Below are 23,660 nucleotides of genomic sequence, written 5' to 3'. Positions count from 1 at the left end.
ATGAGAGCGGCGGTCATCACCCCGATAAATCGACGTCTCCTCGTCCTATAATTACTTGTAGTCAGTTGTAATGATCCCGTGTCATGCAAATAAAGGCTCACTAGCCTGAGCCCAAGAGTATGATGTCGAAAGCCAAGCCTTGAGGTATCTAGAGAAGAGCAGAGAAAGGACAATCAACAAGGTAGACCCAACGGCATAGAAGTTGAGAAAGCGCCTTAACGCTTCTACTTTGAGCGTCTACTGCCGGACAGCCGGATTCAACTTCACTACTTCTACTGTCGCTGTCCATAAATTCCACTGAGTGATGCGCTACCGAACAGCAACACCTATTACTGCCGCTTATGCGATACACACGCTGACAACTCACCCTTGCGCCAAATAAGATGAGAAAACGCGCATTTCGACTGTGTCTAAGACACTAGCGAATGAGATACTAGTAGATCGCGCGCTTGAGCACAGACTTAGCAGCAAGATGCTACGAATTGTGTGTTAAATCTCAATCTATACTTGTGTACAGCACAGAGTCATGCCGCCAGTAGTATTAATTGTCGCAGCATCTATCTCCTGGCCAGGGCGTACATGCCGGTGTCATGTAGCTGAAGGTGAGGTTCTTTCCATTGATCCGAATGGACCATGCACATTAACGCATGCAGTCACGCACAGATATCTGTACACTGCCTATAATAGCCTCATAATATTGTGCTAATGCATCGCAGAGCTCATGCAAGACCTCTCGCCCGAAAGAACCACAGTCGGCGAGGTCAATCTCGCACAGCTCGATATGGCGCAGCTTGTGGAATCCATTCGCCCGAGGCCCAATATGGCTCAGTGCGTGTTGCTCCCAAGAGCTCCGTCACGCGTTGAGACGGGACGCTATGCAGGCAGAGAGTTTTGACATTCTGCATCATCTCGAATGGGTGACGCGTCATGGTCTCATGCGACGGATTCCTTAGGAGGCGGCCTGAAACGCACGAGGTCCGTACTTCCGAAAGCTGTAGGACGTCGCAGAGCATGGTAAGAGAGATGCGCCGCAGTCGCTCACAATCAGCAGCAAGTACCAGGTGAAACATATGCTCCGCCCCATCCTGGACCGAACCTGTGACATGGCCGACGAATGAGGAATCATACCGCGAATAGACCGTGCGCCCTGGTTTCGCACATAGCTGCAACCAGTCTGCCATGCAAGAGATCATGCGCCGCTCTGCCTCCTTGGCGAGTCTTGGCCAGTGGATAGCGATGTTCACCGCCATGTGCATATGGCGACTGAGACTACGGTGCGTTAAGAGTAACCCGATGGCCCTCGTGCTTCCCACGAACTCAATGTCGCGGAGGCATGGCAATGCGATGGAGTTGGCGAGCAGGCCTACGACAGTGTTCAGGGGCAAATTGTGAATTTTGAGGACCTAGAGGCAAGGCAGGCTCGCTAGCGTGCCTAGCACCTTCGCGACTGAGTGTATATGTTCAATTCTCGGAGACCGAGAGAGCGTGAGGGTAACGAGTCTGTTCTCATGTATCAGCAACAAGATTCTGAAAGAGTTTGTTGGTACGCACCGCACGTTGAGAACTTCCGCTTCGATGAATTAATGGAGAAAGAGGACAGAAAAGCATCGGAGCATCTCTGCCATTCCTATACGTGTTGCTGAGATGTCCTCCGAACAAAGGGGAAATTCTAACAACGGTGTTCCTCAGTGAAAATAATATCATGTCCCAGGCTGCAGTATGTGTAGCCTCAGCGCAGGAGATTCTTGCTCGAAGAGATGCGGGGAGGTTTGTGACCGAGAAAAGAGATTCTGACGACCTACTTTATATTGCGCAGCTTGCAAGGGAATCTGCAACGGCTGGCGGTCACTGGATGAACAATGTAGCTCAGCCAATGCTGCGGTCGTTGTGATCGCGTGGACCTGCTGATTATGACCCGTGACAGTAAATGCTTTGACCATACTCCTCGAGAAGACAAATGCAACATTGCCACTCCACGCAGGACAGCTACACAGCATCTGTGCAAGCTGACCTTCGTTACAAACAATGTTGCCGGTCATAGAACACGGTCATGTCCATTGCGCAACCGTTCTTGACAATCAGTCAACATAACAACAATCATGGCCTCGTAACGAAGATGAAACGAACACCTGATGTCTTCCCCAGCACCGGTGTGACCGACCGTTCAACATGCACCCTCTTACAATTGTATAGACTTTCCCGCATCCTCTGATGGAATCTGATATTTGTATCACCTTGTAGCGTGAATGATACTTACGAAGCTTGTTGCATGTGTCGACGGAGCACCTAACATTCGTGTTTGATCATTACTGGAGTCGTTATATACATATTCTGTGATGATAAGAATTGATGAACCCTCACGGTTGCAACGTCAGGCGAGGAGAGGCTGCATTAATTGGCACTCATGTCATTGCTGTTCCCATTTCGCACACATTCTCCCAAAAGACTGCACAAAGGGAATTATTGTGTTCGAGACCGACAAAGGAAACGTTATGGTGCAGATTTCATTTGGACGTACGATGCGTAGCTGCGGTAGAAAAAGAGGCATCGTGCAGTCGCGGTCATCAAGTTGCATTCTTGTAAGTAAACTTGAAAGTGAAAGTAACGATGAATGGAGACCCGATCATAGGCGTCTCGCGGCAGCTCGGACTTCCCAAAAGAGAACCATGTGTATGTATGGGCGCTTGAGATGACCGGACGTCTCACCTTCCTTCATGTAACGACGCCTATGAGCTGCCCTCATTAACACTCCTCTATAGCTCTCCAGCACTTCCTATACATGCCGCCGCCCAATACACCTGAGGCCGCCGAAGAGGGCCGAGAAGCTGGCACAGATGCACGCGACTTCCCTCCCCATCGTCGCCGTAGTTCCGTCCCGACGTTCCTGTTTATCAGCTTCGTGCTCTTTATGCTCACAAACAACAGAGGGGAGCAGCTTGACACACGCTTTCAATATATGAAAGCTCTGGACTCGTTGAACCAGAGGGTGTCGGACTACTCTGCGTGGCTGAACGGCACTGCCTCCAACTTCACTCTCGTCAGTCGTGTGCTTTCATGTAGAAAGGTCATCTAATGTGACGTGCAGCCAGATCACGACAATGCCACAGCTCCTCTTGTGAATACATTTATGACGTTTGAGTCCCGCCTTGACCCAGAGAGAGGCTCCTACTACACGAACCTGACTGGGTTTTGGCATGGCGAGGTGAACCTCCACAATTTGACATCTCCCGACATGGTCAATGGAACGGCAGCATCATGGCTTCCGTTGGCCGAAAGCTATACCAACGCGACCAATATGACTGCACTCCTTCAGCTTCTCGGCCCATGGAAGTGGGCGGCCACAAACAAAGTTGCACTCAGTGTAGGAGACAAGGCTCTGTCTGCTGTCCAGAACGCGTCGCAAGACATTGCAATAATCCATGTATGCGCGCCTTTCACTCCAGCTGTGACCTGACGATAACATCAATACAGGGCAAAGTAGAGCTGTCTGAGCCGCATGCGTCGGAGGAACTCAAGTTTGACTTCGACGGCGTACATTTCATCTCAAATGGGTCAATCTATGCGCTAAGCGAACCGTCTGGGTGCGTCTCACTCCGCAGTGCCAATGGTCGTATACACGCTCACGTGTCGATGGCAGAAAGCACATTGACTTGAGACGCGTTATCTCGCTCGTACCACACGCGCATTCGAACGAGACTGCATATGCAATATTGGCAGAGATGACGTCGAGAGCGACAAAGTTGAAAGAAAAGATCGATGCGGGGACAATAGACCAAGACGCCTTCAACGACGGTTCGTACATCTCCCTCTTTTTATGGATTTGACTCGATTCACAGCGTGCCTATGCAGAAGACCCTCCAAAGGTCCATTGCTCTTTCGAGCTCTACGGACAGCTGGTACCTACCGATGTTTCGCAAGACTCCATGCAAGAGCTCGAAAGGGAGATCGAAAAGCCGACTGGCATCGCGACCGTCAAGGCGCCTGAGTTAAAGCTGAACGGCGTGCTCGTAAGCCAAAACTGTGGCATTCTGATCGAAGTGAATGAGGTCATTGGGCTGAAGTACGTATTCTGACCCTAGCAACCTCCCCCGACTGACGCTGCCATAGGTCTCCGCAGCTGTATAGAAAGATCACGACGTGTAAGACTTGCAGACGGACTTTCATTGGTTCCATGACTGACCCAATTGCACGCTTTACTAGATGCTGGAATCGCGACCATCGTCTATCTAGTAATGTACAAGCTGCTTTGTCGCGAAATGGCAAGGACAAGCTCGACGGCCACATTGTCCCGCTTGTCGCGCTACGTCTTCTTCTCACAGAGTCTCATAGATGCAATTGCGTCTGTCGGCGTAAGTTAATTATCGTATTGTCTTGCTAGCATGAAGCTCAGTAGTCGCTTTAGCATATCACCTTGGGAATCTTGTCAGACGGCCGGCCGTCGCTTGCTGTCCTTGCACCAGCGGGTCTTTCTTGTTTGCTCTTCGTCGCGGAAGCAGTCAGTAGTATCCGTATTCTTGATGGCACTCATTCTTCATTTGTTTCATTTTGACTAGCGATTTTCCGTTGGAGTCGGACAAAGCCAGATTTCAGAAGATATATCTCCACCTCCTCCGCAACCTCTTGTAACGCCAGCCCCCACGCCAGCCCCTGCTCCACCAACACCCTCAACGCCTGAACAGGATGCGCAAAGAAATCAAGCACCGGAAACCACATATCCTCCAGCTCAGCAAGCGCCGCAAGTCCAGATACCGCAGGCAACAGTGACGTCGCCTACCCCGACCACTGCCCTGCCTGGTCAGCCGTCCTTCCTGTCCGTGCTATGGCATCACCTGAGGTCAGATCTATCAACCAGGATGTGTAAGTAATATCACTTCATATTAATTTACGCGCGTCGTTAATCATCGGATACCCAGGGATGACCGTCTCGATATTCTTCCTAGTCGTGGTCCGAATTATCATCAGGCTGTCGCTGCCGCTTTTCTTCATCGGTTCTATGTACTCCTTTATCTGGATGTGCCAGATATACCGGTCAGTGCGGCGCGGGCGGAGCAGCCCATTGTCGGTGGAGTATATGGTTGGCACGACACTGTGTCGACTGTATTTTGCCCTATGTACGTCTTCCGTCAGGTTTACGTAGCTTGTCCGGCTAACGTGCCGCAGACTTCCTCGCTTGCCCGAAAAACATTCTGGATGTTGAGCCGCGACGTATGTTTTTATTTACTCGCAGATTGTGTTTGAGGTTTGAACTACTCTCGGTAGGATGGATCTATGCCGTGGCCGTCCTCATGTTCGCGCAAATATTCATGATTGTGCTACAAGACCGTCTTGGCCCCACGTTTTTCATGGGCAATCGCGTACGTGCATCGTTCCTACCGCCCGTCACGCTCAACTGACGTCCAACGGTAACTCCAGGTGATAGCGGTTAAGACATATGATTATCATCCGTCGTTACCGCTGCCAGATACCGAGGATCCCCAACAGACGTTGGGCGACTGTGCGATATGCATGGACGTCATTGAGGTAGATCCGTCGCTTCGCCGGCGATCCAAGTCGAGCGATGGCAAGGAGCGGGGCGACATGCTCGGCTTGCCTTCGAGGTCCCGACGGCCGGGCGGAATCTTCGGGGCGGTAAGTGCTGTCGGAGGAGGAAATGCGAGGAAGAATTACAGTCTTGCGCCGTGTCATCATCTCTTCGTGAGTATCCTGAAAGCCGGCTTGTTCTCTGCCAATCTTATTTCTTGTTCTCTTTGCAGCATACATCATGTCTCGAGCAGGTTTGTCCTCTTTAACCATTTCCGCGTGTGAAGCTGATCGTTCTTCTTTGGTCATTAGTGGCTGGCAATAAAGGTATGGAACTCTCGGCATACTATCGTCGGGAGACTGACACGATGATGATTCCTAGAACATATGTCCACAGTGCCGGAGGCCGCTTCCACCCCTGTGATATTAGTGCAGTATGGAATGGATGGGCATACATTGTACAAGTATATATACTCAAAATCACTTATTGGTCGTAGACATGTAATAAGGAGTATCTACGACGCGTGCTGCACTTTCTGTCACCGTCACAACTGCATGAGGGCCTCGGTCTGGAAGTGATGAGCGACGTCCTGATCCACTTATTCGCCATGCTGGAATATTACCAGCATGTCCACACCTACAGACGGTCCATTCTTGGCCTAATGCTGGGCATAAAACACTGCAACGGGTACGGGAAGAACTCGCGACTCCGCGTCATGTGACCGCGTCGTCGTAGCTCGTTCCGAGACGCGGTTTGGACGCTGTACGCGTCGCCACTGTCTTTCCGGCTCACCTGTTTCTTGTCTACGTACGTCGTTACTGACTGCCTAGTCCCCAATTCCACGACGGACCTTACACATTCTCCTCGTCGAATATTGGTTGCAATGTCTAGAGAGGCGGCTTCTCAGACTCCTCTGCGTCGCTCTAAGCGTGGCCAGCCTCTTGTCTCTGAGCCTACCTTGCTGCAGGTACCAAATCTTGCCGATGCTGCGTCCGCTCAACCTGTGTATACTCGGACAACTCAACCAAATGACCTCTACGAGGAAGAGCGGGAGGTGGAGGACTTGGCTCTCAAAAACCTGGAAACACGCTTCTATGCGAAGTTTGTCAGGAGAGAACCTACAGCGAATAGGCGAGCCTCTAGAAGCGATGGAAAGGCACGAGGCGGTGCCGCATCTGCTGATGACAGCGATCGCTTGCGGGTCGAGGAATTTAAGATTGGCGATCCAGTGGTCGTGAAGACCCTCTCGAAGGAGCCAAGTATTGCGATCATTGCCGCTATCTGGGAGATCGTGCAAGAGGGCGAGCCAGACGATAAGGGCCTAAGGGTTATGGTACATTGGTTCAGTCGACCTTCGGAGCTCCCTGCTATTAGGGCGCGCCGAGAGCACCTAGAGGTATGTCGTGTTCTTCGCGTTGTAATGCCTTCCGACAGTACGTGATGTCCTGGGTTGCCTTGCATGTGGCATCTAAGGATGTTGTGTATGTGTCGAAAGGCATGATGTTGAGTCTGTCCCCTACCGCTCACACTTGAACCAGAATGAGATTTACTACACCCTTAGATCGACCGCCACACTTCCCCCTTCTAGTATCATTTCACACTGTCTTGTCTCCTCCACGGTGCCAAGCTCTCCAGTTCTGGGTAAACGGAAACGAGCAAGTCGGCCTCGCCAAAGCGACGAGATCATACCTACATTCTACTGCAATCTCGCTGTCAACCCACGCAGAGGGCTGTTCTACGCGCTCAATTGGGAGGAATTTCACGAAGGGGCACTCAGCGCTGTCGTTAACGAGGCCGACGCGAAGGTCGAGGATGTATGGGACGTTTTAGTCGCAGAGGACGAATACATTGGATCCGAGACACCGCGGAAGAAGGCTCGTGAGACCCCAGGGCGAGGTCCTGCACGTCCAGGCGCAGCCGACGCACGACTTCTGTCGATCCCGGAGAGCCAAAGTGCCATTGAGGCCGCAGAGGTACGGGCGATGGTCGCCGAGTCCGACGATGGCAGCTCAGATGCAGATGACTTCCGTCCTGCGCCGGACGATGAGGAAGATGACGAAATAGACGAAGGCGAGGGCGATGCCGAGGAAGAAGTAGTCGCCGTACCGCGCACACCACGCAAGCGCAAACAGGCAATTGCGACTCCTCAAACACCCCGCACACCCCGCACGCCTCGTACGCCTCGCCGATCGGCTGCTACACCTCGGAAATCTCGTACGCAACGCGTGGACACCTCCGCGCTCGCACAGCCTACGCCACACTCAAAGGCTGCTTTACGCAAACGTAGGCGCACTGCACTCGCCGTTCGACCTCCACCACAGACCGAATCTGGCGCCAATCTGCATTTACAGCTCGACGCTCAGCTGGGTCCGAAGGCGAGCAAGAATCCGTGGCTTCGTGCGATGCATGTGCTGCATGTCGCTGCACGCCCAGAAGCCCTCCCATGTCGAGAGGAAGAATACGGGCGAATTTTGCGAGCCGTTGAAGAGCTGCTGGAAGAAGGCAGCGGCGGGTGTATATGTAAGTACAACGTACCATTGGCAAAAGGTCGCTCATTGTATGTGCCCATCAGATATATCAGGTGTCCCAGGGACAGGAAAAACCGCCACTGTACATGCAGTAGTCCGAGAGCTCAAACGCATGGCACAGGAGAATGTAAGCGAATCCGGATTTGCGATGTATTTGATTCTCATAATCATGGCAGGAAGCTAACCCCTTTACGTACGTCGAAATCAACGGCTTGCGTATACCTGAACCTACGGCTGCGTACGGTCTACTCTGGGAGGCGGTGTGCGGCCATGATGCAGCTCGGGAAGGACACATGAAAATCAGCTCAAACCAAGCATTGAGAATGCTGTCGAAGCATTTCAGTGCTGGTGAACGAGCCGGACCAGGCGGACACGCATGGTCAGTGCATCTACCTTGTGAGGACAGTTTCGCAGGCTGATAGTAGCCATTTGTGCCTTGGCGGTCTCTCGACCAGCGTAGTGCTAATGGACGAGCTCGACCAGCTCATGACAACTAAACAAGATGTGGTTTATAATTTTTTCAACTGGCCCACTTTGGTCGGCTCGAAACTGGTTGTCCTTGCTGTCGCAAATACTATGGATCTGCCGGAACGAGTTATGACTGGCCGCGTGAGGAGTCGACTCGGTAAGTGACCGATCAGGATGCGGACGCTTTCGTTCGCGTATACTCTACATTTGACCTCTTTGACTGACATACTATGCCAGGGATGGTGCGAATCAACTTTCAGCCATACACAACGCCACAGCTTGAGAAGATCGTCCATGCACGTTTGCAAAGCGCGAGGGAAGGCCTGCTTGCCAACACCCCCGTTGTGATTGCGCCCGACGGTATCAAATTTGCAGCAATGAAGGTATCTTCGATCAGCGGCGACGCAAGACGCGTACTCGACATTTGCAGGTGTGTCTGAACAACGACTTTGAAAAAATGCTGTTCAATGAACTCTTCGCTCATTTCCTAGGCGAAGTGTCGAGCTCGTACAACCTCTCTCGCGCACGGCGAAGACCGAAGATGTACGGGATGTAATCAAGGACATGCAGAATAGTCCGACGGCGGGATATTTGCGCGAGCTGAGCTTCCACGAGCGTGTCATGCTCGCTGCCTTGGTAAAGTGTGTGAAGAAACAAGGTGTAGAAGAGATCAAATGGGCTGACGTGAGTCGCTGTCCATGACCAGGTGGTTACAGGCTGATGATTCCTATAGCTTGAGCATCAACACTTGGTTTACGTGAATCTTCTACATGACGAAAGTAACCCTCCGTACAAGCCAACCACTGCTGAGCTCTGTGTAGTGCTCGATTCATTGCTTGCCTCACGGGCTATGATATATGAGGATGGCGTGTCTGCGGAACGTAAAGCAGAATCGGCTAGGCGGGTTGCTCTGACATTGGAACATGGGGAAGTTGAGAGAGTATTGGGGGACCTAGGAGGAACTAGATGGAAGAATGCATTGAACTAACTGTGAGTCGTGGAGGAAGTGTCTCAGCGAAGGACAAGTACGTATTATTACATTTCGTCATCTACTTTCCAAATTTCTACAATGGAGCTGTTTTCATCAATCCTGTAGTTCCCATGAGAATCATGGAAGCATGTATCTGTGGGGCTCATCCTGAGAGCCTCTACGAGGTCCAAATCAACATTCTCAATCTTCAAGGAAGGTGACATGGCAGTTTCAGCCGAAGTAATTGTTTCCCTCCTACCCATGCTACCATCTTTTATGGTTTCTTGAGTGACTTGTATTGCAATACTTGGCCATGTAATTTTTGATGGGTGACTTGACTGGCTAGTAGCCCATTGCGACCAACGGCATTCCGTATATTGCCGCAAAGTCAATACAAGTCTGCTTGCCAATATCGAAGACATCCTGAACTTCATTATTATATTGCAGCTGGTGGTTCCGATAGAAATGCACTCACGGGGTGATGAAGTACATTACATAGCCCACTGAGTGACAGTAATCACTGAGCCATGACACTGAGCACATCTTGGTGACTTTGATGCTTGTTTGTAGCACATTGAGAAGAAAAAGCAAACTGCATGGGGTAACTTTCAGCTGACCACAAATTTCTTGAAACCTTTGGGATTACATACACAAAATGGATTGCTGCTGTGTGGTATATCAGCTAAAATTTGGGCTTTCATATATAGCTATAGCATTACATACCAAATCGTAGCAGTATGGCTACAAGGCTATGTAGTATTCCAAGTTCTCTAGCTGTTCTGTAAATGCCATATGTTTTGAACCATATGACACTGATGACAACAAGGTCAGACGCAATCAATGTTACTCCTGTTGCTATGATCACTGTGAACACATGTATAATCCATGTTAATGTTATATATTGTACAAAAAGCAACACCTTACATCTAATCTCATATCAGTCAGTCATTCATCGAGCGTTAACTAATCATGGTTAACTTACTGATGATCCACTGCAACAGGAATATCCACATACACACATCCTGCAATGGTTTCCTCTAGACAGTTCAAGGAGACATATGTTTGCTTGATGATTGCATACTGAAGTAAATATCAGTTCCAATGAACCTAATACCAGTAGGTGAGCTTCACTCAGTACATACCACATTGATTCCACTTGATATCAAACCGAGGAGTAGCACGAGTACAGTGATTCTCTGATTTCCCCCAGTGACTGCATGAATCTGCAAAGCACCGATGCCTATAAATTTATCTGAGTATACAGCAAAACAGCATAACATTTCTTATGGAGAATAAAACTGACATTTAACTGTTACATTCAGCATCACTTCTATGATCTCCATAAAAAGGCCAGTGGTCTTGCAGCTGCCATAATGTAAGGTGTGAGTTTCAGACTTGGAACATGCCCGGGATGACACACTACCTCTGCACAGCATAACAAAACCAACATTAGAATATGATAATCCCTATTTCAGTATTTCGACCCACATACCTGAAGATCAAGGCAAGGCAAATTTTGTAGAAGAATCCCCAGCGCAAACAGAAGGAGAAGATATCGGTTTGCAATGAACCACAATGTCCCCAATCTGAACCTTGAGCACCAAAATGCCGATATTTCTTGAGGAATGGTGGCGATGTATTCAAATGCTATCAGAGCTAGCAACGACGTCATTCGGCTCCGAGTCAGCCAAACAGAAGACGAAAAGCATGCATCCGAACTGACCGCAGACAGCAACTCGACAGTAGTTGCTCTGATCGCTACGAAATGCAAATTAGTCACAAGGCGGTCGCGCTCGGAGAGCTACAAAACGTACACGACGTTCGCATTAATTGAGCAATAAGCGGATGACATGTCGCGAGGTGTACAATGACGAGATTGAGAGGGTAGGCAACGACAGTAGAGTAGAGTACGAGACGCTGCGGCGACACATACTTATACGGCGGTGCCGTCGCCAGAAAGTCCACAACTACAGTGGGCAGGCAGGTGCCGCATGCGGATGATAGATTAGAAGAAGTAACACAGCTGGGGTGCCGCGTTCCATACTACTCGGAAGACGTGCTGGGAGCGTATACGGGCAATATGTGGCCTAGGGCGTGAACTGCAAGGATCAGCTACAAGCCGACTGCCGGCGCCTTGACTAAGTGATGGGGTTTGTGGTAATAACAGACTGAGGACGCACCGTACTCGCTTTCCAACCACCTGCGCATCTCCGTCTAGTCTCCTATATCAATTTGACGTGAATAAATATTTACTTTTTCTGTTTTGCGAGGCCATCCCATCAAAGGGTCCAAATACAATACCTGCGGCCTTCACTAAGTCGCCAGGTCATGCAAGTTGGGCCGTTCAGACAAGCGTGGGACAGGACGAATTGGTCGTGCAATGACAACATGATGTGGGATGTCCGCACTATTCTATTGGAAACGAATAGAGTACTGAACAGAGGGTAACACAAAAGACAACAATAACTGTCACAGCACGGATGCGGAGCTCCTATGGCATTATTACCAATTCTGCTGAAGAGCGCCGATTAGCACGGCGCCGAATGTCATTGACAAAACCAAACTCTACTGACTTTAACGCGGTATTTACTTGCCACCAGTCGTACCAAGACCCATCGCGGCCTTGAACGAGTCGTAGATCCACCATTGGAAGCCTAGTTAACATGGTAAGCGCTCGGAAGGCGTGATTGCATAACCATAATGACATACCAGTGAGGGTACCGATCATGAGCACACGCGTACCAAGACCCTTCGTGGCGAGCGAAGCAAAGCCAACCTCCGACGCGATCTGGCCAAGGCCCTTACCCTTGTTCGACGGCTTGCCCATTTGCGACACGAGCGAGTCGGCGGGATGCGAGACGACGGCGCAAACGACACCGGCGAGGTAACCAGACGCGAACGTGACACCGAGTTGTGTCGGCTTGCTGTACGAGTCCTTGGGCGCGGTGAAGACGTGGCTGTAGAAGAGCTGGACGATGTACTCGAAGAAGAAGAACTTCGCCATCGTGTACGGGATTTGACGCGACCAGAGGGGCACGAGCGAGCCGAAGGGGAACCGCGTGTCGGCCTTGAGCTTGTTCATCTCGGCGAGCGCGGTGAACGTCGGGATGGGGAATGTGCCCGCGGGGCTCGTCTGGATCTTGACCTTGGTCATCTCCAGCGGGCAGAGCGCAATGTCCGCAAAGAATTCTGCGGATGCGGAACCCGCAAGCCAGATGGCGCCCTTGTACTTGGCCGACGCCTCCTCACCAGCCAGGTTCATGTACGTGTCCTTGAAGATCTCGTACAGACCGTACTTGAACGCACCCTGAAGCGAATAGCCGATGAACGTCGGCCCGACACCCTTCCACAGACCCTTGCTGCCCTCCTCCGCAGCGATCGTCTTGATGCCGGAAATCAAGCCGTTGAATTTCCCCGGGTTAACCTGCGCGCAAGGGTGAGTAAGTGCACTGCAGCGACGGATAGCACCAAGGTGGTGGTGGCGGCCAATTGGCGAGAGGTACGGGACCAACTGCCACAAGGATGCCACACATCATATGACTGAATCGCGACATACCTGCATGTTACATTTTGTGACATCGAGCGGGGTGATACCTGCATGGGTGGTACCGCATGCAAGGACACCACCGAACAAGCACTTGGTGTAGTACGAGCTGTCGTGGGGGACAGGGCCGAGGTGGCTGTGATGAGATTGTAAGAACGCGTTCGTTTTCCACCGTGGTGTCTTCGCAGCTCACCGGGCATCCCACTTTCCAGACGGTACGAGGTGTGCCATGGGGAATTATCTAGGTCGTGAGGGTAGGGTAGTGTCTAGAAGAGCTCGAGCCCCGACGAGGTGGAGGACGGAGGAAAGAGGTAAAGATGCGCTGGCGACAGGGACCGGCACGGTTTTTGCTCGGCTTGCTCCGAAGTTGACCGAAAGCTGTAAACACGGTTGCCGAGTCCTCCCACTCTCCCACATCCACTCCGTAGCCGTTCCTCTCATCTCTCCGCTTCCGGCTTTCTCACTCGCTGGCTTGTCGCCCGAGTTGATAGGCAATATATTATACTCTTCACCGACACAACACCCTCGCGCAGAGCGGCCTAATACAGCCACCACCGGACACGTACAGAGAAGCGAAATGAGCTCAGTGTTACTGGGGCTTACTAGTGCGCCGTCTCTCTCGGGCTGGACGTCAGGAGCTACTCCTACGGAGGTGATGTCGCGAATGGAAGAGCCGTTGTGTTGTTGTCGATGTTATTGGGTAGGTTCTGTTAGACTTGCTCCTGGTGTAAGACTGCATCCCGCTGTGTTTTTGTCTACCACTAATGCATGTTCGCTAAGCTATTAGATGTCTTCATTGTCTGGCTTGACGCGAAGATTGTGGCGGCAAGAACAGCCATGATATTTCTTCATTGCACAGTGGATTTTGTGGCCCCGTCATCAGGGAACCTATGCAGTCAGACAAAGCCAAGGTGGTTTGCGGTATTGCATTGAGATGGCCTTATGAGATTGTTCTGGTGAATTGAGCATAAGACGACATGGGTGATGTTCATTTTGGCGACATTGCTGAGTATCCTTCGAGCACTTGAGCCGGGAACGAGACCCAAACTCAGACATTGACGCGCTGATCAGTTCGCCCCCGGGCCATTCTTCATCTTTCGCAATGTAATAGTCACCCTCTTACCTCCCAGTGTGTAGTCAGCTGCGAAATGGAGAAAGACAACCGGGGTCATCGAGTTGACTCATGTGCTTACGCTCATTTTGCCGCCGGCAGGACTTTACTCTAGTCCGTAGCTCTCCTTTGCTCCTATCCCTTCACCTCAACCAAATCTCAGCTGAAGCATCGCTGTTGCATTAACCTGTTCGTCGTGACATCTAACAGGACGTCGTAGCGAGTGGATCCATAACTTGACAATCCTCTGGTATGGCACCTGTGGCAGCCTCCTCATCTGAGGCTTCGCCCAGCTTGGGCACTCTCAAGCCTCCTTCTGTCGACGTACCCTCTGCGCTCCTGGTCGAAGAAGCTCCCCCGCGACCGCACGAGCCAGCCAACCCCGCCCGACCAGTCCAGGTCAAAGACGCACCCGCCCGCACGTCCTTCGCCTTCGACCCCCTGGAGGACGCCATAGCGGCCTTTGCCCGGGGCGAGTTCCTAGTAGTGATGGACGACGAGGGCCGCGAAAACGAGGGCGACCTCATCGCCGCCGCGAGCGAGGTCTCGACCGAGAAGATGGCCTGGATGATCAGACACACCAGGTGCGCCGCCCGTCCTCCCAGACCCCGCCCGCGAACACGGACTCGCTCCGGGTCGTGCGCCGCCCGTCCCGCTGACACGTCGCCAGCGGCTACATCTGCATCGCGCTCACGCCAGAGCGCCTCGAGGAGCTCGCTATCCCCATGATGGTCGCGGAGAACCAGGACCCGCACCGCACGGCGTACACCGTGACGGTCGACTACAGGCACGGTGCGTCCCCCGCGCCGTCCGTCTCCTCTCCTTGTATACTGACGGCCAACGTCTCCCTACTTTGCATCCCCCTCCCCCGTTTTATCCCGCGCAGGCACGACCACCGGCATCTCCGCACACGACCGCGCGCTCACCGCCCGTGCGCTCGCGTCGCCCTCCGCACGGCCCGACTCCTTCTCTCGCCCGGGACACATGGTGCCCCTGCGCGCGCGCCCCGGCGGTGTGCTCGCGCGGCCGGGGCACACCGAGTCCGCGGTGGATCTGTGCACGCTCGCGGGGCTGCCGCGCGCCGGCGTGCTGTGCGAGCTCGTCGAGGACGACGAGGCGGGCAGCATGATGCGGCGCGACGGGTGCCGCCGCTTTGCGGACCGCTGGGGGCTGAAGATGATCAGCGTGGAGATGCTCAGGGAGTGCAGACGACGTGCAGGCGCGGCGGACGGCGGTGTGCAAGGGTCATAGCAAGGAGTGCTGCTACATGAGAGAGGTATGCAGGTGGCTGGTCTAGTGTATACTGTTGTCTGCCTGACTCATGGACAGTCTCAGGCAGAACGAAGCAGGTTGCACAGCTGTAACAATATAGACGCTATAGAAGCAGCAATACCGCCTACGTATCCCAGCTCAACTTGCCATGAGTGCATATCTACAATTCAACACTGCTTGATCCGACGAACGGAAGTCAAGGTCATCCGGCGTCTCATATTCTGGCGAGCACAAACAATAAGGAGCTGGCAACCAGCTCTCGATCTCGGATATGTGGCACTGCAGGGTCGACCGCAGGTGTCCGTGATCACGGTCAGTTGTACATGCTGCAGGCTGCGACCGCCCGCTAGACGGAGGCCGAGCTGGTATCAAACACGTCGCTCTGTTCAGCGACAGCGAAGGCGGCATCGCGCGAACTATGGAGGCGGTGCTCCAAGACTTGTGCCTGGACAAGGATCAGTGGACGCCGTCGCGGCAGCTGTAGAGTCAGCCGTGGTGGGCGAACGTCGCCCCAGAGCGCGTGCGGTATTGGATGCTTGTCCACCGTCACAAACAACTGCAAATGACCAACGCTCATGATCCGACAGCGGTAGTGCTCAGCGCCGAAAGCTGGAAGACGCGCGCCGACGATGGCGACGTGGCCCGCTGGGGAGCATGCAAGCTCCGTTTGAGCACCGCAACGGCCCAGCGGCGACAAGGCCCCGACCAGGCTTTCTAAGCTCACAAGTATCTTAAGTTTACACAGTATGCTCGATCCTCACGCTGTGCATCGCCTTCACGCCCGGCGCTCCCGCGACAACAGCTGCTGTACACGGGCCCACGGCCGTCAGCAATATTAATCCAATCTGACCACGTCATGATGGCACGCCCCTCGTTCTCACTGCAAGATTACAGCAGTCGCCAGTATCTGATCGTATCGTTATTGCTGCGTGCCAAAACACCCGACGACGACCGCGTCGCCTCGCTCCCATCGCAGGCCCTGCTCCAGGTGCTTGTTGCGCGGCGGTGAGACTCCATCGAGTGGCAACCGGGTCAGATGCATTACTTGTGACAGATGCAGAAGAGTCGATGCTTCGAGCCTCAAGGTTTGCTTGTAGCACAGCTGTGCGTTCGCGATGAAGTCGGGCGCTTGTCAAGATGGTAGCATCCGCGTTGCCATCCCATGCAAGCTTTCAGCAGCCAGGTGTCACTGTCCAGCGCACAAGGCCTTGTCACAAGGAATTATGAATAGAATAATTGTGAATGAATTGGTGGCGGGTACTGCCCATTTTCGAAGGTTCATCAAGACCCTTACTGTGACACTGCGTGAAGGATTCAGGTCGAACATAGCATACATCCCACCGCCCCAACGATCTAAGCACTCAGGATCATCAAATGCACACCGCGTATGCACAAACCACTGTTCATAGCAAATGCATTCAACTTTTTCATTTGTAGCACGTACAGTCTAGGCAGCCGGCCGCACGTACATACACGACCATGGTCCATACGCCATACGGGCCGAGAAAACTGGGGAAAGGGGAGACTCGGGATGGGAGATAGTGCACAGTACGATATGGGCGGCGAGGAGTTGGAACGCGGATGAGATGCGAGGGCGGAGCTCGAGTGGTCGTGATGGCATGGGGGGACATAATGAAGGGGACCAAACAGATGATAGTGGGCGAAGAATGGGTAACGCGTGAACGATGGCACAAGGGAAGATGAAGCGACCATGCGAGTGTGATTAAGAATGTGGAAGCAGTAACGATGTAGGGTAGACCTGAACTTCGGCGCGCGATGGGGATGCAATGGAAAGTGAAGGTTAAGCGTAGAGGGGGGAGCAAGAAGCACGCGCGCAATATGTTATGACGTATATATGCAACAACGTCCGAACGGGAGGCAGGAGCAGGGAACCATTAATGTGGGATACAGACGCAGATGGAGCGGGAAGAGAGCGCATATGCTGGAGCGGCATGGAGGCGTATGCGACAGCACCGTGCGCCGCGACGCGCACCCGTGCAATTAGGCGTGGAGAAGGTACGTGCGCGAACGGCGGGACCCCAAATGTACATACAGGCGAGAGGACCGGCCGCGCGATACATAGGGCGCTGACGATGTGTGCATACCCCGGTGGTAAACGCGTTCTTCGTCCTCGCAGGACTCGGAGGGCAACAACAGCGGCTGGCAAACGAGAACCGATATAGTACACCTCTGCGAGAGTGCAGAGGGCGACAGCGACAAGCAATGGGTGGATGACGGAGAGCATGGCGGATAGAGGACAGCAGCATAGCTCAAGGAAAGCGAGACACCGGGACCAGGTATGGGCAACGCCTACGACGAAATCTCGACGAAGCTCCGCCAGCCGCGCGATGCACGCTCATCGTCGAGGCCGAGGTCGATGAAGTTCGCGAGCGGCGAGAGGAACGACTCGATCGTGCTCCGGCGGCTGCGCTTCGACGGCGTCGAGCTCGTGCCCGACCCAGATCCAGATCCTGACCACCACGAGGCGCAATCACGTGCGGATGACGGTGGCGGCGGCGGCGCCATGGTCATACCCAGCGCAGAGGATTCCGGCCGCGCAGGAGGGCACCGTGAAGGTACAACGACATCCTCCTCTTCCTGCAGCACCTGCAGCAGGCGGCCGTTGCCCGTGGGGCGATCTTCTTCCTCGTCGTCCTCGTCGTCGCTCATGCTCATGAAATTTCGCGGGCGCACAGGCTGGACGCGTCCCTCAAGCATCGCGAGCGCTGCGGAACGGTTGCGCTGGCGCGTCCTTACAGACACGACCGAGCGAAAAGACGGGCTCGCGCGCAGGGGCACCACGGCTGGTGCCGACGCGGGCGTAAGCGGAAGAGGAAGGTCCGCCAAGGTGCTCGCGGCAGTGAGCGGCGGGCTCGACGTCGACGCAGTAGGCGATACGGGCGAAAAGAGGAAGTACGACTGGCCCGCGCCCGGCGAGAGAATCGGCGAAGAGTGCAGAGGCGGAGACATGAGGGAGGGCTCGGAGCGTGAGGGGCGGTGCATCGGCGACGTAGGGGAGACAATGGACATCGCGGTGGTGAGGCAAGCAGACAGGGTGAGCGTGAGGTTGGACGCGCGCCGACGACGCGAGGACAATGGCACAGGGGGCTCTGGAAGGTTCGCGGAGGGGGCGGGCTTGGCCGAAGGTAAGCTGAGTGTCTCGCGCGAGGGTCGGCGGAACTTGGGAACCGATGGCACGGCGAACTGGGAGAATGTAAGCTCTGGGAGCCGCCTATATGCGCACAAGCGAAGACATAATGGGTGAGCGGCACCGATCAGACAAATGGGCGAAGAAGAGAACGTACGGCGTGGGACTGCGCTGGGCAGGCGAGCTGGGCTCGGAACGGCCGAGGCCAAAGGACATTGTCGCGCGGGTAGTTACGGTATCCTTGCGGCGGAGACTCATGGAGCGCATGGACTGGCTCTCAGCCAGGTCGAGGGAGAGGAAAGAACGGCCCTCGTCGGACTGGTGGCGCCGCGGGACTAGGGTGAGGAACATAGCACTGTCGCTAGCAGTGTCGGTAGACGAGCGAACTGCAGCATGGAAGCTGACGGTCGCAGTGTCGACGGTGAGCGGGAGGCTGTCGTGAAACTCTTTACGATGTCTGCGGCGCTTAGGAGAGGGCGCACGCGAGGCAGGAGCATCGAGCTCGGGGGTGTTGCGCCCCGAGAGGAGGCCCGAGGTGAAGAGGGGAGAATACTGTGCAAAGGCGGAGTCCATTGCCGGCGTCGCTGTCGCTGTCGTCGTCGGTGAGGAGGAGGGTGTGGGGGAGAGCGAGGAGGGGCGGGGAGGGCATTATTATATATTGTGCATGGCGTCGCGCTGGAGGGCGCCTCCGACGGCCCTGGATTTTTTCCACGTCTGTGCCGCAGACGCCCGCAGACAAGATCGATCCACGGGCGTCACAGGCCTCGAGTCACGCCACTGCCGTTCTGGGCGTGACAAGCCGCGTCGCCAGACGACCTTGAGAAGAACAACACCGCCGGCTTCTCTTCTCCTCGCTTTCCGATATCCCATTTATCACTGCCCACCCTCACTACCAGTCATCCGTCGCTGAATTAGCCCCCCTTTGTCGCCGCAGATCGTCCTGCAGCATCCCGCCGCGAACAACGCAGACATCACCTGCGCCTCCAGGCGGGCCACCGCCGCACAGCGCTCAGGGTCGAATTTGATGCCCCATCAGCGCGCCGACGCGAATCGTGCATGTAGCCGCATTTGGCCATACTCGTGTTGACGTCGAACCGGAACCAACCTTCCAGCGCCAACACCCATGGCGGTGTGCGGCGCCGCCCTATTTGCGCACAGCGTCGCGTCAGGCGGCGTCGGTCGCTCGGACGGATCCTCTCTGCGCCCAGACTCAGGCCGTACGGCGGTCTAGTTCTCGCGTTCTCTTCTCAGCTCCCCGTTGGCGAACAGCAGCTGATCCACCTGGTGCTCCTCCTTCCAAACGCCACAGGAACGGCAAAATGACTGACGTCGGGGGTCCGGCGCGGGCAGCTCGTCCATTTCTTGTCCCCGTACCCTTCGGAATCAGAATCATCGTGACACTGTATCCACCCGTGCCTGCATTAAAGGCAGACTAGTGCGCCCCGACGTCTACTAGAGGCGTCATCTCAATATGATTCCGCGTGTGTAGATTTCCCCGCACACCACCGGTACAAACAGAAGCTGGTGTATTGCGCACCGTTTGATGCGGTGGCGCCTTCGTTGAGTTGACGCATTTCATCGTCCACTTTCCCTCCGTAAAACCATCCATGCCACCTGTCATCCCACACGCCATGCTGTTCTGCTCGCGCCACAGCGCGCCTCTTCTCTGCGTGATTTGCCTTTCTTCCCCTCGGCGAGATAAACACGTTCTTACTGCGCGAGCGCTATCACGCTAGCGCGCCCTTGGGCCGCTCGCACAACAAATGCGTCTGCGCCACCATCACGTCCCTGCCAGCGCGCGGACTACAACAGCTACCATAAAAGGCTGGGCTCCTGCTATATCAGGAAACACCCCCCTGCGTGACGTCCTCGAGCGTGACATTGACTGATGCGGCCGGTCCTGGACTGATGGCGGCTGCATTTCTGCCGCAAATGCTCTGGGGATGGGCGGGCGCATCGTCACACATGACGGAGGACCCTGGCGACCAAATCGAAGCAGCCGATACAGCGTGCGCAGGCGGGATGTCGAGCTGAAACGCACCCCTCCAAGCGCACGGCGACGCAGGACAAAAAGAACGGAAAACAATGAATAACAAAAGAACTGACACGGCGGCGACGAAAGGAGAACACGGCTCTCCTGGACAGGCGAACAACAATATTCGGTATACCCATGCGGGCAGCAGCGACGATATCGGACGGGTTTCAGCTGATCCGGCCCCGCGCGGTTTCCCATTTGTCAGTGGTCCTTTGTCGACGCGAGCGTTCCTGCATTTTGCACTGCAGCGCACCCCGTCGCCATCCCTGGTGCCTGCATTTTGCGTCGGTGGATTCCTCCGAGAATTCGCCAGGGCCCAGCGCACTGCAGCTATCGCCCGCGTCGCGTGCGGCGCGGTTCTGCCGGGTGCCAGTGCTGTTCAGCCAGCCGTTTAATCGCGGTCGTTCGCGTAGCCAGACGGATAGCGCATCCGCCATCCGCATCCGCACCCGCATCCGCCGCGTCGACCAGCGTGAGCGTCGACCATACGCAGTACTGTTGCACACCGTCGGCCCCGATACGATCATCGCGCGTCGGCACGGTTTTACTATCACACAGGGAGTCAGGACGTCCAGATGCGCGCGACGAGCCCCCGCACGCGCGGGTGTACGTACAGCAACTTTGTAGGCGGGTGTGCGTGACCTCGCTGCTGGCATGGAGACTGTGGCGGATCCGCGCCTGCTCGAGTGGGTGTGTTTGACTCGGTGCGTGAACTCGGACGTGCATATGCTCTGCGGCATGATGGTCATGCTGCAGTACGGACGACGGACGTGCGGCCCTGCTGCGCCGCGGCAGTTGCTGCGAAGTGCACGGACGCCGACGGTCTATCTGTGCTGGTCTACGTCGTGCTGCATTCAATGTGTGCTTTTGCCTCTGGCCTGTGCAGCAATTGTTCCTCGCTGTGCCCTCTCTATGTCACCAGTCCAGACGCGACACGCAAAAAAGCCACCGCGCCCTCTGCACTGGCCCTTACACGTCGGGCAGAACGAGCCGCCTCTCGAGCACGAACAAGCACGCACACACCGGGCTAGGGCTCACGGTGCACAGCTGCGGACGAGAAGACCGTCCAGATGCATCGTGGCTCTCGCGGGCCTGCTGCGATCGACCATCCGCGCTCGGCGCTGGCGTCAGCGCGAGCAACTGCGTGTATCATGCGCTGGCTGCCACCCCAGGACTGAGTACTGAGGGCCGGCGCTGATCACCATGTGGATGTCGCCGTGCGCCGGGCCTGAATGGGCTTAGACGACTTTGCGCTCGGTGGTCTGCGTCTGGCAGTGGTCACCACGGACGCAAGAGGAGCCGCGCTATGCCCTTCTCTGCAATGCTGGTGGGAAAGGTTGAACGTCTCCATTCAGGCGACGGACGCTGTGGACGTGGGTCAAGGCTTTGGCAGCACCCCCGACTACGATAGACTTTCATACAGGAACTGACACGCAAAATCAAGGCTGACCTCTACGCCGCTGCTGTGTCTTTTGCTGGCATGCGTGCGGTCTCAGACGGCTGGTTTCCGGCCAAGTCGATGTAAATGTGATTGTTTACTGCCATGCTTGCAAATAATATGCAAACAAGCAAAACGTTCGCCAAGGTGAATGGCGCGCCTGGCCTGCGCCGCGCGCTCGACCATTCAACATGCAAATGGAGCGCCGCATTAGCGGCGGACGATGCGCGCCTGTTGCCATCGGTGACTGTGAGGCCCGACTGGAGGCAGCGCCTATGGGCCGGTGAGTGCTTCGTGGTTTGCAAGACATTGATGGTGGCGCGAGTTGACTACCCCATGCTGGCTTCAGATCCATGTCAAAGTGCTCCATGATGTGATCTACGTTGTTGAACACGGTCTAGCCCCCGCGCTGGGCGTCTTCGAATTCGTAGTGTCCTATTATGGACGGCGTCAAGACCTACGCTGCCTTCTTGGTGCACCGGGCGATGGGTATAGGTATACGAGTGCAACGAACACGAACGAAGCAGCTCGCCTGTGATGAACAGACGGTCGCTGCAGGAGACGACGGGCGCACCGCTGGCCTGGCTCAGTTACCGTCACGCACAGATAGACGTGCATCGCAGGCCTCGAGGATAAGTGGGTCGGCCAGAAGGACAGAGGCGAGGACAGCCTCCCCCAATGCGGGCACGGCGCCTTGCACGGGATGTAGCGGTGGCGCCTGTCAAACTAGCTGTATGGCAAGAAGAGCAGTAATGGCAGCTCGGTGATGCGCCGCGAACGCTGGAGTGCACATCCTTTCAGGATCCCGCCGCAGATCACCACCGCGAACACGCTCGAGCCACAGCGAATGGACAGCGACACCCATTTCTGGATGGGCGGTTTCTGCTCACAGCTCAGGCTTCTCTTCTTCTCTGCATACAGTCGGACCAATAAATAATCATTTCATCAGGTTCTTGTGCAAATGCGGATGGCATGCTGGTCTCCTGGATACTTCATACTACGCCCTTTGCCACCAGGGGATATCATCCTGCACGAATGCAATACGCCGCCTAGACCCTTGATCCTGTTATTCATGTGTGGTACGACGCCTGCGGACGCAATTTCGTCCGGGCCTCCTTGTTGCACTAACCTAGGCCAGTCTGCGGTCAGCGCCGCTCCTAGCGCAGATGACCTCCCTGCGAACCTATTATACGTCTTTGTCAACTCGCGCCACTACCGCGGGAGCGCGTTCCCGCCATCCTGTATCTGTACACCACCAGATTGGCGCAGCTGCTCTGTAGGGCTTTCCGTCCCACCCGCCCCGATCACCTCTGTGGCACCCGTCTGACCGTGTTGGTACACTTCATTATGCCCTCGGGGCGCGTGCTGACGGCTCTGCATTGCCAGAACGCCGCGGACGCTGTTCTGCGCCTCGAGCCCCACTGGAGATCCCGAGGAAGCCCTCTCGTGTGCCTGGCGCTGCCGCGCACCCTGTAGCTATATGTGCCGCGCGACCCAGGGTGTTATAATTACACCCGCCCCAGCGCACGCACGCGAATTAAGCTGCTCTGCGTGTGAGCGTGCCTTGATCGCACCAGAACATCGCCTGGCGTGCCTGGCTTCCCTCCTTCCGATGACGCTCGGCG

At 54.9% G+C, this 23,660-nt stretch overlaps 7 protein-coding genes across 7 annotated transcripts; 6 read left to right on the top strand and 1 right to left on the bottom strand.

Moving 5' to 3' along the window:
• Nucleotides 1-472: 472 nt before the first annotated feature.
• Nucleotides 473-1,856, top strand: POSPLADRAFT_1032415 (hypothetical protein; the record flags this gene model as incomplete). Its single annotated transcript, XM_024476855.1, has 8 exons — nt 473-484; nt 518-602; nt 717-828; nt 954-975; nt 1,138-1,274; nt 1,518-1,543; nt 1,719-1,767; nt 1,817-1,856. 8 exons carry the CDS (start codon nt 473-475, stop codon nt 1,854-1,856), a joined length of 483 nt encoding a protein of 160 aa, XP_024340687.1.
• A 923-nt stretch (nt 1,857-2,779) lies between these two features.
• On the top strand, nt 2,780-5,944 carry POSPLADRAFT_1045062 (hypothetical protein; the record flags this gene model as incomplete). Its single annotated transcript, XM_024478672.1, has 16 exons — nt 2,780-3,037; nt 3,086-3,421; nt 3,472-3,581; nt 3,638-3,792; nt 3,850-4,060; nt 4,108-4,139; nt 4,201-4,349; nt 4,403-4,495; nt 4,554-4,857; nt 4,914-5,111; nt 5,161-5,205; nt 5,260-5,354; nt 5,413-5,694; nt 5,754-5,774; nt 5,833-5,847; nt 5,903-5,944. 16 exons carry the CDS (start codon nt 2,780-2,782, stop codon nt 5,942-5,944), a joined length of 2,346 nt encoding a protein of 781 aa, XP_024340686.1.
• A 460-nt stretch (nt 5,945-6,404) lies between these two features.
• POSPLADRAFT_1138596 (hypothetical protein) lies at nt 6,405-9,505 on the top strand (the record flags this gene model as incomplete). The annotated part of the gene is made up of 10 exons (XM_024484926.1): nt 6,405-6,917; nt 7,060-7,326; nt 7,381-7,623; nt 7,654-8,041; nt 8,094-8,176; nt 8,226-8,428; nt 8,505-8,674; nt 8,755-8,947; nt 9,009-9,201; nt 9,251-9,505. The coding sequence occupies 10 exons, from the start codon at nt 6,405-6,407 to the stop codon at nt 9,503-9,505; spliced, it is 2,508 nt and encodes an 835-aa protein (XP_024340685.1).
• Nucleotides 9,506-12,073: 2,568 nt separating this feature from the next.
• POSPLADRAFT_1054521 (hypothetical protein) lies at nt 12,074-13,262 on the bottom strand (the record flags this gene model as incomplete). Its single annotated transcript, XM_024480527.1, has 4 exons — nt 12,074-12,141; nt 12,197-12,911; nt 13,044-13,167; nt 13,225-13,262. The coding sequence occupies 4 exons, from the start codon at nt 13,260-13,262 to the stop codon at nt 12,074-12,076; spliced, it is 945 nt and encodes a 314-aa protein (XP_024340684.1).
• A 1,132-nt stretch (nt 13,263-14,394) lies between these two features.
• On the top strand, nt 14,395-15,393 carry POSPLADRAFT_1138411 (hypothetical protein; the record flags this gene model as incomplete). The annotated part of the gene is made up of 3 exons (XM_024484904.1): nt 14,395-14,726; nt 14,813-14,934; nt 15,029-15,393. The coding sequence occupies 3 exons, from the start codon at nt 14,395-14,397 to the stop codon at nt 15,391-15,393; spliced, it is 819 nt and encodes a 272-aa protein (XP_024340683.1).
• A 1,919-nt stretch (nt 15,394-17,312) lies between these two features.
• POSPLADRAFT_1138077 (hypothetical protein) lies at nt 17,313-19,793 on the top strand (the record flags this gene model as incomplete). The annotated part of the gene is made up of 6 exons (XM_024484868.1): nt 17,313-17,430; nt 17,712-17,990; nt 18,111-18,628; nt 18,681-18,983; nt 19,038-19,176; nt 19,675-19,793. The coding sequence occupies 6 exons, from the start codon at nt 17,313-17,315 to the stop codon at nt 19,791-19,793; spliced, it is 1,476 nt and encodes a 491-aa protein (XP_024340682.1).
• A 677-nt stretch (nt 19,794-20,470) lies between these two features.
• POSPLADRAFT_1045056 (hypothetical protein) lies at nt 20,471-23,362 on the top strand (the record flags this gene model as incomplete). Its single annotated transcript, XM_024478671.1, has 10 exons — nt 20,471-20,571; nt 20,846-21,203; nt 21,225-21,287; nt 21,354-21,419; nt 21,520-21,743; nt 22,167-22,318; nt 22,437-22,517; nt 22,688-22,784; nt 22,837-22,955; nt 23,052-23,362. The coding sequence occupies 10 exons, from the start codon at nt 20,471-20,473 to the stop codon at nt 23,360-23,362; spliced, it is 1,572 nt and encodes a 523-aa protein (XP_024340681.1).
• Between the last annotated feature and the right edge of the window lie 298 nt (nt 23,363-23,660).

The sequence above is a fragment of the Postia placenta genome (genome assembly GCF_002117355.1).
Source record: "Postia placenta MAD-698-R-SB12 unplaced genomic scaffold POSPLAscaffold_4, whole genome shotgun sequence".
In the NCBI taxonomy this organism is placed as follows: Eukaryota; Fungi; Basidiomycota; class Agaricomycetes; order Polyporales; family Adustoporiaceae; genus Rhodonia; species Rhodonia placenta.
This window is presented reverse-complemented; position numbering and strand designations above follow the sequence as displayed.